This window comes from Notothenia coriiceps, unplaced genomic scaffold (genome assembly GCF_000735185.1).
Source record: "Notothenia coriiceps isolate Sejong01 unplaced genomic scaffold, NC01 NC01_scaffold00000285, whole genome shotgun sequence".
Classification (NCBI taxonomy): Eukaryota; Metazoa; Chordata; class Actinopteri; order Perciformes; family Nototheniidae; genus Notothenia; species Notothenia coriiceps.
The window spans coordinates 24,597-38,701 of NW_011332986.1; the positions used below are offsets into that span (position 1 = coordinate 24,597).

At 38.7% G+C, this 14,105-nt stretch overlaps 3 protein-coding genes across 3 annotated transcripts in view; 2 read left to right on the forward strand and 1 right to left on the reverse strand.

The window, feature by feature from the left end:
- Positions 1-274: 274 nt before the first annotated feature.
- bud31 (BUD31 homolog) lies at positions 275-2,112 on the reverse strand. The gene is made up of 2 exons (XM_010786542.1): positions 1,918-2,112; positions 275-441 (listed from the first exon to the last, which is right to left on the reverse strand). The coding sequence occupies exons 1-2, from the start codon at positions 2,009-2,011 to the stop codon at positions 290-292; spliced, it is 246 nt and encodes an 81-aa protein (XP_010784844.1). The 5' UTR covers positions 2,012-2,112; the 3' UTR covers positions 275-289.
- Positions 2,113-2,550: 438 nt separating this feature from the next.
- Positions 2,551-9,986, forward strand: pdap1b (pdgfa associated protein 1b). The gene is made up of 6 exons (XM_010786655.1): positions 2,551-2,675; positions 2,949-3,040; positions 4,012-4,113; positions 4,277-4,398; positions 8,648-8,799; positions 9,530-9,986. Exons 1-6 carry the CDS (start codon positions 2,663-2,665, stop codon positions 9,583-9,585), a joined length of 537 nt encoding a protein of 178 aa, XP_010784957.1. The 5' UTR covers positions 2,551-2,662; the 3' UTR covers positions 9,586-9,986.
- Positions 9,987-12,308: 2,322 nt separating this feature from the next.
- The window catches only part of shmt1 (serine hydroxymethyltransferase 1 (soluble)), a 251,794-nt gene continuing 249,997 nt past the window's right edge, over positions 12,309-14,105 (forward strand). Inside the window, exons 1-5 of the mRNA XM_010787866.1 lie at positions 12,309-12,401; positions 12,812-12,957; positions 13,096-13,211; positions 13,832-13,890; positions 13,925-13,996. Coding sequence (XP_010786168.1) covers positions 12,309-12,401; positions 12,812-12,957; positions 13,096-13,211; positions 13,832-13,890; positions 13,925-13,996 — 486 coding nt within the window. The remainder of the gene's footprint in view (positions 12,402-12,811; positions 12,958-13,095; positions 13,212-13,831; positions 13,891-13,924; positions 13,997-14,105) is intronic.

A 14,105-nucleotide genomic window follows, 5' to 3' on the forward strand; every position in this document is an offset into this window, starting at 1 on the left:
CCAGAGATTAATTTTTGTATGTATTTATTGTCAAAGCATTTAATATATTCATTGCTATCGGGATGTTAAGAGCATTCCATGGAATATAACTAAAAGTGTTTCTGAAGTGAATTACCTACCCCACCTTTAAGAAGTGTGACACATATTCGCAAAAAAAGTTATTCAAACACACATTTCAACAGATAACATATACTGTATGTCTGACTTCCAAGGTAGCATTGTATACAAATGCTGAGGTAGATGAAAGAAGAACCAGAGAAGTGAAGGGAAACATTAGACATATAGGGGTTCAACAGGTAGAGATTAAACTCTGTGTACCTCTGCTGATGGCTTTCCTTTTGTAGAAGAGGTCGTAGATGTATCTACTCCGCTGATGATGCAGCCTGAAAATCGGCCAAAGCGACTCTACCTTTCGCTTCCCCTCGTGAGGCTCTGTTTCAGCTGGGACACAGAAGAAAACACAGAGAAGTTAGCTTTGGTTGTAAAATAGGTACAACTGATTGGGTTGTAAAGCTCCTCTTTGGGCTCAGTGTGAATAGTACATTTAATTTAGCTGATGCTTCGGTCTTATTTACAACTCTATACAGTAAATATAGATTTATTTTTGTTTGAGCCATGTGGCCTTCAGTTTTCAATTAGTTGGTTGTTCTTTCATTATCCAGCTGGCATGAACTTTGTTAAAGTCAGTACTTACTTAGTACTTTCTGATCTTGACCATCGTCCATCATGGGACTTCTCTCTAAGGAAAATGTATGACATTTTTTGACACCACCCGGGTCGATGTAATATACGCGATACTTGTATGGTGGCTTGGTGACATAAATGACAGGGAATAAAAATCCCTTTCAATAATAAATACTGAACAATTGCATCTGATTTAACTGCAACCACTTCCAGAGCAGCTAGTCGATTGATCAACACGTTTCCTTCAATCGTGTTACACAGCTTGTATCTATTACATTACATTACATGTTAGACTCTTTTATCCAAAGTGACTTACATACTCAATACTGTGGACAATCCCCACAGGAGCAATTTGGGGTGAAGTGTCTCAGGGACACAACGACATGCTGACTGCAGTGGGGTTTGAACCTGTGCTCCACTGATCCGAACACCAACGCACTAAATACAAATAGGATTTGTATTTTGGAAATGATTTCTCTTTTCTTTTTTATATTATATTTGTTATTATATCATAACTTAGTACTTTTTTCTTAACATAGGTAACATTAAGCTGTCTCTCTTTCCTAATGTAACGATGCAAATTTCCCCTCTGTGGGACTAATAAAGGTATTCTGATTCTGATAACCCACTGCGCCACACACCTCCCATATTGAAAATGTGACCAGCAGCATTGACCATGGATAGATTCATTAAAACATTAAACTAAATGCATATCTCTTAAAGACAATGAGAACTAAAGGCTCGTATTACTATAACTTTTGAAAGAACATCTCATAACATTCATCTGTTTGCAACTTATATCAATATTCCAATTACTATTCTGCACTATTTCTATTATATTCTTATTTTATTTACTTACACTAGGATCTGTTTTATTGTTGTTGTTGCACTGTTGGACGAGCCTGTGACCTAAGACACTCGTTGTCATAACTACACTGTAACTAAATGACAATAAAAGCCTTGACACCTTGAAACATAGCAGCTAGTCGTTTGATGAACGTTAGATGGTCAACACAAGTTTCCTCCAATCGTGTTAAACAGCTTGTGTATCTATTACAAATGTCACCAGCATCGACCATGGATGGATTCATTATAACATCTAAAAACTAAATGCAGATCTCTTAAAGACAGTGAGAATAAATAAATGTTGATATTAGCTGCGTGTTTTAGCTTTAGCTTCGCGGCTACATGTTGTTCGGACCGTTGGTACTTTCCCTTCTTGTAACGGCTCACCTTCTCTCATTTTCTGATCCAGCTCGTCCAACGTGGGCTCGATGAGCTCCCAGCCGTCCGGAGGAGGCTTCCGACTTCTCTTTACTTTGGGCATTTTGCTCTGTTTTGTAGAAATATAAAAGAACAAAAGACTCTCCGTGTTTTCGTTTTTAATTTTGCCTAACACTCGTCTCAGGCGCCAATAATTTACGTCACGCGGGGGTCCATTTCAACGTCTCGTCCCTCTAATGACGTCACCGCTCCAAATGTAGATAATTTATTAATCAGCGTTTAACAATTTATTTTTATCTTATGATATAGTAACTCACCATTCACCTTTAATTAAACACGTATTAATGTCAGTTTACACATATTCGTTTATATTTAACCAACGTAGGTTTCTTTCTATCGTTACTGGTTTATTGCATCACATGAGAACACTAACAGAATGCCTGACCAAAAATAACATAGCTTTGTTTCTAGTATTTTAATACTCACATAATTAAGTCAAAGAACTAAAGAATATACCAAGATAATCACATTGTCTGGTTTAAAGCAGCAACTCCTTGATTAAATGTGAGGTAAAATCCATTTATAATAGATTTGTTAAAAGGCAAATACTTGGACTACTCAGAGTATTTCTATACTCATCCCTGCTGTGGAGCAGCTGTCAGTTTGTTCTTCTGTTTTGACACTTGTGTACTGTACTGTGTACTGTTAGTATTAAGTTGTTAAGGAGTTCTTAACGAAGGATTTGTTCTTCAAAATGCCCAAAGGAGGTAAGAATTAACCTAAAACATGCTTACATTGTGTTGACATGAGTTCTGTACATCTCCTAACCTGCTGTCAAGCCTCCCAAATAACAGGCAATAATCCAGGCATCAAATTAGACAAATCTGTATTTGGGCTGGTATTTTTATATTAAGAAAGCTCTGACAGCATTTTTATTTGTACCTTTATGGACACCTGTCTGGTCACAGATCCACCCATGTTTGCACTGTATATGCAAATCAGTTTGTGGTGTCATTTTCTATCTTGGTTTATTGTTGCAGGTAGGAAAGGTGGCCACAAGGGTCGCATGCGGACCTACACGAGCCCCGATGAGATAGACGCGCAGATGAAAGCAGAGAAGGAGAGGAAGAAGGTCGGGGTTCACCCATGGGTTCACCCAAAGACTCTCAATACATGTCCTATTTTTTAATAAAGCATTGGTCAAGGATGCTACACTTTCCAAAATGATATTTCATATTTAAATTTGGAAAGTTCACTTAACTAACTAAGTGGTCGGTTTTATTGACAGCTTATTCAGAATGCTGCAACCAGAGTATTAATTAAACCAAAAGTTTTTAACACATCACCCGTTTTTTTATTTATCTTGTGTGCCAGTTAAATAATTATTGATTTATACAAAATACAGCGAGATTAATGAATAAATAAAAAAGAACAATGATGCGTATGGTAAACGGGTAAAATGAAATGTTTAGTATCATTATTATTATTTCCTTTTTAAATAATAATTATAATCATAACCTAATATCTTATTACTTTTTTATTGTAATGCCTTTTTATGTTCCTATCTTAAGCCTATATGTTTTGGTCACATGATATTTGCGTCTGTACTTACTTCTGCTTTTTTGTATTGAAGCACATTGAGTCACCTTTACATTACATTACATGTGACTTGTTAGACTCTTTTATCTAAAGCGACTTACATACTCAATACTGTGGGCAATCCCCACAGGACCAATTTGGGGTGAAGTGTCTTGCCCAGGGACACAACGACATGCTGACTGCAGTGGGGTTTGAACCTGTTCGAACCCCTGATCCCAACACCAACGCACAACCCACTGCACCACACGTCTCCCATACAGTCTATGGTCTACACATGTCGTATGAAATGTGCTTTATAAACAAACTTGACTTTTCTAACATGTCTGCCCCCCTGAGACTCTCACTAGCACTCCAGCCATAAGAGAGGAACTGATTTGTGAAAGCTGCTGCTGTGTTTGAATGGAGTAAAACCCTGCATGCATTGATATTCTCTGTTGTGTTTGACCTGATGCTTTGGTTTGATAACGTTCTCCTGTTTGTGGTCTCCTCATTTTTGTGTTAAAGCAAGAGCAGGAAGCAGAAGCAGCGGGGGGTGTAGCTCCGAATGACCTGACAGAGGAGAAGCTAGGATCAGGATCAGAAGACAGCGATGACGAAAACTCAGATGTATGTATGATAACTATGAGTAATTTATGGGATCCTGTGAAGCACCTTGTAACATTTATATCTGCATGGCAGTGTCGTATAAACGTGGTCATGTAGTCAGTTCATTGTTTGCTGTGTTCAAAGCATTCTCTCCTTACTGTGTGCTGTTGTCATGTGTTTGCAGAGGAGGAGAGCGGGTGTGGAGGGCCTGATAGAGATTGAGAACCCCAACAGAGTGGCTCAGAAGTCCAAGAAGGTGACGCAGATCGAGATGGACGAGCCTAAGCAGTTATCGAGGAGAGAGAGGTGTGTGTTCGGTGCCCCTCATTGTATCAGTGCTAAATTAAAAGTTCATTTTTTAACATAACGTGAAAACACCTTCCTTAACGGACAGTTCAGCCAAAACCAATAACACACGTATATTTCCTTTTACTTGTAGTAGTTTATTTATCAACATAGATTGTTTTGGTGTTGTTTGCAGGGTTAGAGAATTGACTGTAGAGAAACCTACCTTATCGAACTAGATGGCACTCTTTGTGGTGCTCAAAGCGACAAAAAAATGCTTTTGAAAACTCCACATCAATGTCTTCTTTCTAGAAATCAGGCCCTGTTGTTAGCAGTTTCATGTAGGAACTGTTTTCATTCTACTGTATAAGTGGGCAGAAGAAAGCATCTCTCTACTCATGGACTAGCAGGGGTGTCAAACTCAAATACACAGTGGGCCAAAATTCAAAAATGGGTACTAGTCGAGGGCCGGACTGGTTCAATGTTTATTGCAAAACTTATTGAAATGAACTTATTGCACATATTAAACCTGGAACTAACAAAGCTTAAATTATTGCCTATAAAAACAACATTAAACATTAAATAATCAGTTGCATTCATTTCTTATGGCTCTATCTGCAGCTTTTCCAGAGTCATTTCTTATGATTACATTTTCCCACAGGCCAACAACAGCTTCAACAAAACTATTTCCCTCAAAGAAAAAACCAAACATGCCCTGTTGTCGTGAGAGAAAAAGTGCAGAAGGAAACATCCATTAAACTCAGTGTGCTGCTCTGTGATGCTAGTTCAGATACTTGGCATCTCATCTTGGGTGCAAGTTCATCAATGTTTGGGCTCAGGCTCTGAGCTGAGGAGACCCTCAGGATGGAGTGAAGGTGTGAGAGCAATATACCGGCGGGCCAGATCTAATAGTAATTAGAAATTATCCTGCGGGCCGAAATTAATCACCAAATGTACTGTTATCCGAGAAAATAACACACTAACATGGAAAAGCAGTTTTAGTTATTATGAGCGCCAACAATTAGGAACAAACCTGCCTACAATCAATGCACGTCCGCCGAAAAACACTTCCTATTTTTAATTCCCGACTAAAAAACGCACCTTAGATTTTGCCGCTGCTTTTAAATTGAGCTGCAACACTCAACTACAAGTATGACCTTCTTTAAGTCATTCGTATTACTGTACCTGAGACATAGTGGTTCTATCTTACTTTATCTTATTTCATTACCATTGCCTTATTATGACCTCGGTTTGTTAAAATGCTTTTTCATATAATATATTCATGGCTGTATTTGTTCTTAAATGTCCTTCTTGCTGTTTAAATTCTGTGAAAGCAGGTTTTGAAATGCCAACGTGTGAGGAGTGCTACGCTATAATCATTGCTCTGCTTCGGGCCGGACTTGGGCCGACACCAGGCTTTGAGTTTGACACACCCATGTGTACTAACTGGTTTCAGGTGGAACAAATATCTGCACCACATTGGCAAGCAGCTGCTAACCCTAAAGGCGAGACACAGAGCTGCTAAAACAAACGACAGTACAGGTATGATGGATAGTTCCATCACACCTGATCCATTTTAAGGGGGAGGAGCATGGCCTGAGGAGGAGGGAGGGAGGTAGGAAGAGGAGCTGTCAAGGCTAGGGCAAAACTCGAAAAGTTCATCGAGAGTTGGGTTATTTTCATTGGGAAACCATGGGCGCTGGGATTCGTTCCGTTTCGGGTCTGTTGCGATATATATGTAGTTACAACCGACACATAGTTCACACGTGTATGGCCTAGACAAATAACAACAACAAGGTATTTATATTAGCCACTATATAAACGAAGTCCCAATCACGGTGTGCTTCAAACACAACTCCCCAAGCCGTGATTTGATCGCTTAAATGTTCTTCTTAATTTGATTGGCAAGTTGAGACGCTGCAGTTTTACTTCTTTCATAAATGAACCACATTTAAGAATGAGACAAAAGTGGAAATCTGGTTGGCAAGACCAGCCTCTTATAAATTAAGTCAAATCATTCTACCTAGTTCAGCACTTTACGGGTCAACACATACACAAACAGAACGCCGAAAAACACCACCACAATACCTAGTTACAATGCTGGTGTATGTAGCGGGGAAAGGAGCTTCTTAGTGTCCACACTTTTCTATGTCCTTTTGTCCAACAAATATGCGCTGCTGTCAACCACACACCTCTTTCTCCGCATCGCTTTCCAAAAAGTACAACAACCGACAAGTCAAACTAAAGTGTGTGTGTCTGCAAGGGTATCTGCTGACTGAGCAGCTCTCGCCGCGCAGGCGTCAATGACATAATGCCAAATGATTTGGAGCTCGGTTCTACACACACTGGATGCGTGCGCGATGAGGAATGATGTCATTGAGGAGGATCCTGGCTAAGGTATGATGAAGGTGCATTTCTTCAGTCTGTGTCAGGCAAGGCACAGGAGCAGCACGGAAGAGCGCATGTTAAGGGTGCTCAATTATCGGTATTTGAATCGCAATACGATTTTCGGGCTTGCAACGTTACGAAAACATCCTCGAAATAAAACAATTATTTTTTTTTTTTATTTAAAAAAAAGAAAATGTTTAATTGTTTTCCTCAGTTGAATTTATACTTAAAGTTCAGGGTATCAACCTGTTAATGTAAAAAAGCTGTAAACAAAACTGGATAATCGTTTTTAATAATGGATATTAATTATTGACCAAATAATGCGAGGATTATGATATTTGCCATATCAAGGCAGCCACGTTGGGGCATGCTGTTGTGTCCAGGCTGATATTCTGGGTAATGGTCGGAAGTAAGGCACCTGCCGTTCACGTGCGGGCTAAGAGGCGAAGTTGTGCTGGCACACAGGGATGTTTTATGGTATATAGTTCAGGCCTTGGCAGTTCGTCTGAGTTTAGCCGCCCCTTGTTAGGGACGGGAATGTGTGAAACACGCCGCCCATCTCACCTCCATCTCTCCTTTCTTGTTTATCAACTTCTCCTTAAGCCCCCTCTGTGGGCACTTAAATAATCCCCATCAGACTAAGGTAGATTAAGTGCTAGTGTTTCTAGCCCCTGCATAACTGACTTCATATAGCAAAATGGAGAGTAGAACAAGGAAACACTACTACTTTCTGTCGTCAATAAAACTGGGCAGAAAAGTAGGTTTGTTGTTGTGGCCCCAGCCCTGCCTGTGATCGGTTGGAATAACGGCTGATCAGTGTAACCGTTTACTAGTTTATCATGTGGAATCTTGGGCATAATGCCCTCCAATGCTGAATGTGTATCTGGCATACAGGGAATAGAAGCAGTGGGGTTTATGTTTTCCTCGTAAGCAGAGTTCGGGTGTGGTGGTAATAAAAAGTTACTTTTGTCGGTAACGGAGTATGTCAACGCGTTACTTTTAAATAATTCAGTAAATCCACTAGCAGTCTCATTTCATTTCAAACCTTATTTAGACAGGATTGGTCCTTGAGATCATCGACTCTCAATTTACAAGGGGAGGGGGGGGCCCTTTGATCATTTAGTTCCACATGAAACATAAAAACCAACATACAAACAAACAACAGAGGATATCATATTTAGCATATTCAACATTTACAAATACCCAGAGTGTCAGAACAAGCCATTTTCCTTTAAGACGTGCCCTTAAATACCATTCAGAGAAAATAAAAATGCTCCAATTTCAATTTTGCCTGTATTATTCGAAAGAAAAAATTATGCCTACATGAAATTGCTCATGAAACACGTGGCAACCCACACCAAAACAAACTATATTGACAAACAGCACTACTGCTAAGACGAACGATGTGTATTATTGATGATGAGTAAACTGTCCCTTTTAACAGTAGACAACCCGTGCCATGACATTTGATGTGCTAGGAATCTCGAATGGTTATCAAAAGTCAACTTTATGGTCAATCATTCTGTTTGTGTGTACAGACAGAGAGATCGAAATACCGTTTCCCACAATCCCGAATACAAAATTTATATATAAATATATGTATAGAAAACATGTATATCCTATATACACAACCAACAGACACATTTATACATATGCGCACATTAAGACATAAATAAAAGCACAACAATCTGTTATATATATAATATATACTGTATATATAAAACAAAACATATTACTACTATATTTTGAGAGTAGTTCGATGAGTGCTATTCTACGGAAAGCCCTGCGTGTTAGAGATAACACTGGAAGGTTGATGTTTTTATGTCTGTAAAATTCCAGTTCCCCATGTTTGATAATGACTTTCCTTATGTCACTTTCACAGAGAGGAGATAGAGAAGCAGCAGGCGAAGGAGCGCTACATGAAGATGCACTTGGCGGGGAAGACGGATCAGGCCAAAGCCGACCTCGCTCGCCTCGCCATCATCAAGAAACAGAGAGAAGACGCGGCGAAAAAGAAAGAAGCAGAGAAGAAAGGTGAGCAAGACTTTGAATGGTAATTGTTTTAAATATGTTGTGCCCTGAGCCAGAAAAACTCTACTGTATTTATAATGTGGCAAAGACAACTCACTGTCATTATGAAAAAACGCTGAAATTCTTCACAACATAGATATCACGTTTTCTCGTCTCTAGAATGAGACTCAGAGCATCAAGAGGAATCAAAATGATATTGAACATTGATTTATTTATAATTTGTGTGCCTGCAAAAGTTAGACTTGCATTATGTAAAGGTTGATGAAAGAAATTCCATGAAAATACCAAGAAAAGAGCAAAAGTGTAACCTTTTTATTTGTCTAACTAAGTAGGGAAACAAGTTATTGAATATGAACAATTAAATAGCTGTCTGATCTCATATTTTTTATTATCATAATCATGACACAAGTTTTATAACCTAGCTTGTTATAGGGTTAGGGACACAACCCAGATGTTCTAAAATAAAGGTATGTATTGACAGTACTACATTTAAATGCATACAAACTGAGGAGGGTCTCATTTGTGCTCAAAACGGGAAACAAACAGCAAACAAAATCTCCACTGACTCCATTTACTGTAAATCATTGATAATACAGCCAAACAGCACCAAAGAAAGTACTTCAAATACAAGAACAAAATGCAGTTTTCTCCATGTCTTCTAAATGATGCTATAGCTGATTTTATTCATGCATCACGTGGAGCTGATTGTGTCTCTGTTATTTTCTGCTTGCAGCAAAAGAGACAGCAGCAGCAGCGGCGAAAGGAATGAACTCCCTCTCAATGAAATGATGGACAGTTTTGATCAGAGGCACTTTTACATGTTCACGGACTGGCGCAAAATATATTTGACTATTTTTAAAGGACGGATGATGTCCACGTTACTGGTTCGTGTGACCATTTGGAAGATGGTTGCTGAGACCCCAGTGGAGAGGGGTTGTGTATATTTTGGCCTTGTTCATCCCTCCAGGAAGTTACCGATGAATAAATCTGTCTTCACGTGCACTTTAGAATGAACCCCTCCTAATGATCTTGTATATGATATTATTAACGATATATTTTGTCGTTGTACAAGTTCGACTTTGCTAACTCAGCTTTGGCACTATGTTTTTCCGGAGCTCACATTGTACATAACTGATTCATGGAAATATTTCAGATTATTATGATGAAAACAGTAAAATGTGTACAGTACATTTTTTGTTTGCATTATTTCCCTGTGAGAAAACTGTCATGACCAGCATCGAGCGCAAGAGTCCATGTTGGGTCAACTGTTATGAAAATGAGATAAATCAAGATAGGACTTTGCACAGCAGTAACAATCAGTAACGACGAATGATGTGGGTTTATCTTGCCCTGACATCAGTAGTAGATATAGTGTAGAAAAAAAACATTTTAGAACTACTGAACAACTTATGAAGGGCAATAAAGGGTGGGATTTAGTCTACGGTCCAGAATAATATATATGATATGTTTTGATTATAAATATTGATCATTAAAGTGTTATCAAAGCTGGTAAAGGTGCAGCTAGTTTTGATGACTTTTTAAACTGCAGGGTAGCTTGTGGATTTACTCCAGGTGTAAATACAATCTAATTTAATAGTTGATTATATATTTCACATAATTAATCCAAATCTACTAAGGTAATAAATACATTTAGTGGAGTAAAAGTACATGATTAACCTCTGAATTGTATTGGATTAGGAGTACAAAGTGGTCTAAAATGGAAATACTCAAATAAATTGTACAGTACTTGAGTAAATGTACTTAGTAACTTCCCACCTGTGACAGAAATACACAACTACATGATTATAAAACATAAAGTGTCCACACAGTGAGCAGAAGGTGGCAGTAATGCAGCCAACATGGCGGATAATATTGAGAAAGAAGAAGAGCCAGGGAGCGGATTGGTCAAAAGTTTGGCGGACTTTATCCTCCGCAGCGAGGGTCTTTTTGTTCAGCCCCGTGCACACATTTCAGTCCTAAAGTGACAGCTGCAGCCTACACTATACTGGTGAGTGAAATAATAACTAGTTAATGTACACAGGGACATGTTAAAAAATATGAAACTGTTTGGGTTAACAGGTAGAAAATAACATTTTAATGTGTTATCTGGCACAGTTTGTTGTTATTATAGGAGTAATTGGTATCACTCCGCGGCGTGGTTATGTCCGCACTGCTGTTATATATTTAGCCGTTTTAACGGTTGTAACTCGTGCTAACTTAAACACCTCTTCACTTCATGCTTAACTTTATACTACTGGCAGTGACTGTTATCCACCTCACATAAACATTATGCAACATCATAATTCACATCATGCGAACAATATCTTTTTAATATTGTAAATCCTGTACTACATGTTGCACATTTCTGCTCCACGCGACCTCTTGTTAAACCTGCACAGCTCTACTTGAATATAGTACTGTCATATTTTATTATATTTTACTGTAGCCTACACAGTTTCTCACATAATTGTTGTGTAAATATTGTATTTATTTTTTACAATAGTATTAAAATGAGTAACTTTAACTGTTTCTGTGGGGATAATTTAACGCTAAAAGCACATTTTAACAGCTCATCTTCCTCTATAAATATAGTCTCTACATGACGTAACACAGTTGTTTCTGTTATTGCTGCAAACTTTGTGCGTCAGTTAGAGACAATAGTGTAAAGTAACTAAGTACATTTATTCAAGTACTTAAGTACAATTTTGAGGTGACTTTAAAAATATATACTTTTATACCTCCAAAACTACTTTTTCCAATAAATGCAGCAGTGCATGCACAATGTGTCTGCTGTTTTCTTGGTGGCAGGATGGTCTTATTGGGCATCTACTGTATGGGTAGATCAGATAGAGTGGATAATAAAGGTAACGGGAGTCATGTGCTAACTGTTGAGCAATATGACTGACCTCAGCCTCAGATAAACATTTGGCAACTGTACACAAAACTTCACAGTAGACGTGTTATCTGAGTTGCCTAACAACCTTTGTTTTGGCAGTTTCTGCAGTTCATTTGCTTTTCTTTTTGTGTAATGGATCAAAGTGTAACTGGTGAGGCCATATCACTGCTGCGTGAGTCCTCCTTTGCCTGAGGATAATGGGTCTGTTTGTACATGTATATTGTATTTCCACAATATTTTCTTGATTCAGCATTTCAATGAAAAGAGTATTTTTATGTCTACACATTCCTCTGTTTAACACATTTCTGTTCAATGCTCTCCACTTTAAATTCTTATACTGCACATGTTTTGGGGCTTTTTTGAGTAATTTCTTATATTTTTACTCAGTTTTTTGTATATATAATTAGTTTTATGTATATATAATTCTTGTAAACATTTATCTTCAATTCCTCTGACTGTGTATACTGTATGTATGGCCCATTTTACTCCAAAGCCAGTTCCTTGTAGTTGTAAACCTACTTGGCAATAAACCTGATGATTGATATTTGATCTCTAAACAAAGCATTGTCTTCCTCTTCAGATTTCCTCTCCGAGTGGCCAGTGAAACAGAGAAACCATGTCTTTGACTAATGGCCACAGTGTGAGCAAAGAAACATGGGATTCACACAACCAGATGATGCTGGATCCTCTGTCCGTCAGCGACTCTGAGGTTTGTTGTGTGGCGCAGTGGATAGAGCCTTGTATGGGGGTCACAGGTTCAAACCCCACTGCAGTCAGCATGTCGTTGTGTCCCTGAGACACTTCACCCCATTGCTCCTGTGGGGATTGCCCACAGTATTGAGTATGTAAGTCGCTTTGGATAAAAGCGTCTAACAAGTAACATGTAATGTAATGTAATGTAATGGATTTCAAGATAACATTTTATGAAGAGGTTAGCAGTAATAATTTCCTTTTTAAAAAACCTTGACGTTTTTTTGGAGGCGTTTGGATGTAAACATTGCAACATTTCTGAACCTGAACTGACAAGAATGATCATTATTTTCACATTTAATAATTTTTTGTTTGATGAGTTGTTATCGTTCCATAAACAAACAGTATTTGTGTATATTTTTGGTTTAGGTGTTCTCCATCATAAAAAAAGAGAAGCACAGGCAGACGTACGGGCTGGAGCTCATAGCGTCCGAAAACTTCACCAGCAGAGCCGTTTTAGAGGCTCTGGGTTCCTGCATGAACAACAAATACTCTGAGGGATATCCCGGTCAGAGGTACAACAATTGACAAACTATTTATGAAATCTCAATGTGATTACAGCCTTCAAGATGTGCATTTAGCTTTCTTCTTCTTCTTCTTCTTGTTTAATATCAAACTAGCAATAGTAGTAACAATCGTTATGATGTGTTCAGGTACTACGGTGGTACGGAGCATGTTGATGAGCTGGAGAGACTCTGTCAGAAGAGATCGCTGGAGACGTATGGTCTGGACTCAGAGAAATGGGGCGTCAACGTGCAGCCTTACTCGGGTACCAAATAGTTAATTATATATAACACCATACAAAATGTAAGGTCACCAATTATGCAAAATCCACTTGTTCATGTCTTTCTACAGGAACATGTGTCCTCTCTGTGGAAAGAGATTCTGAAAGTTTCATGAAAAAAGATTCTCTCACTTTTTGTCCCGTCTGAAAATGAGCTGTTCAGATTTTGGCCACTTTATGATGTCATAACGATGTTTTGGCTTGTGTAACCATTAGCCAATCAGCAACCAAGGTAGCTCCTAGAGCACCATTGAGTTCTTTGTAACCACATCTCTCTCAGGGGGGCGTGGGGAGGGGCTCCTTATTTTCATCTAATGTCTCTCAGATGGGCGTGGGGACGGGGCTCCTTTATTTTCATCTAAAGTAACAGACAGAGAATCAGCACTTTGGAAACAGGGCTGAAACAGAGGGGATTATGGGTAATGCTGCAATAATCTGTTTTGGTGTTTTGGAGCCAAACACTTCAGAGAACATGTTTCGTATCTGAGACCTATAATATATTGATGAAAACAGTATAATAGGGGACCTTTAAATCTTTCAACTGTTCTCCTCTTTACTTCTTGCTTTTTCTAGTTGTCATACTTTGTCTTTGCTTCCCCTGTCAGGTTCACCCGCTAACTTTGCCGTCTACACGGCCGTTGTGGAGCCTCACGGCAGGATCAATGTGGGCTGGTACCTTCCCGATGGAGGTCACCTGACACACGGCTTCATGGACTGAGAAAAGAAAATATCTGCAACGTCCATCTTCTTTGAGTCCATGCCGTAACAAGGTACAATCGCATGTTTTTAAATTTCACAGCCATACAGGAATCCTACAGGTGTGGTGTATAAAGATGTGAACATTGGTCATGGTATCTATTACGGTACGTCCACACAGCA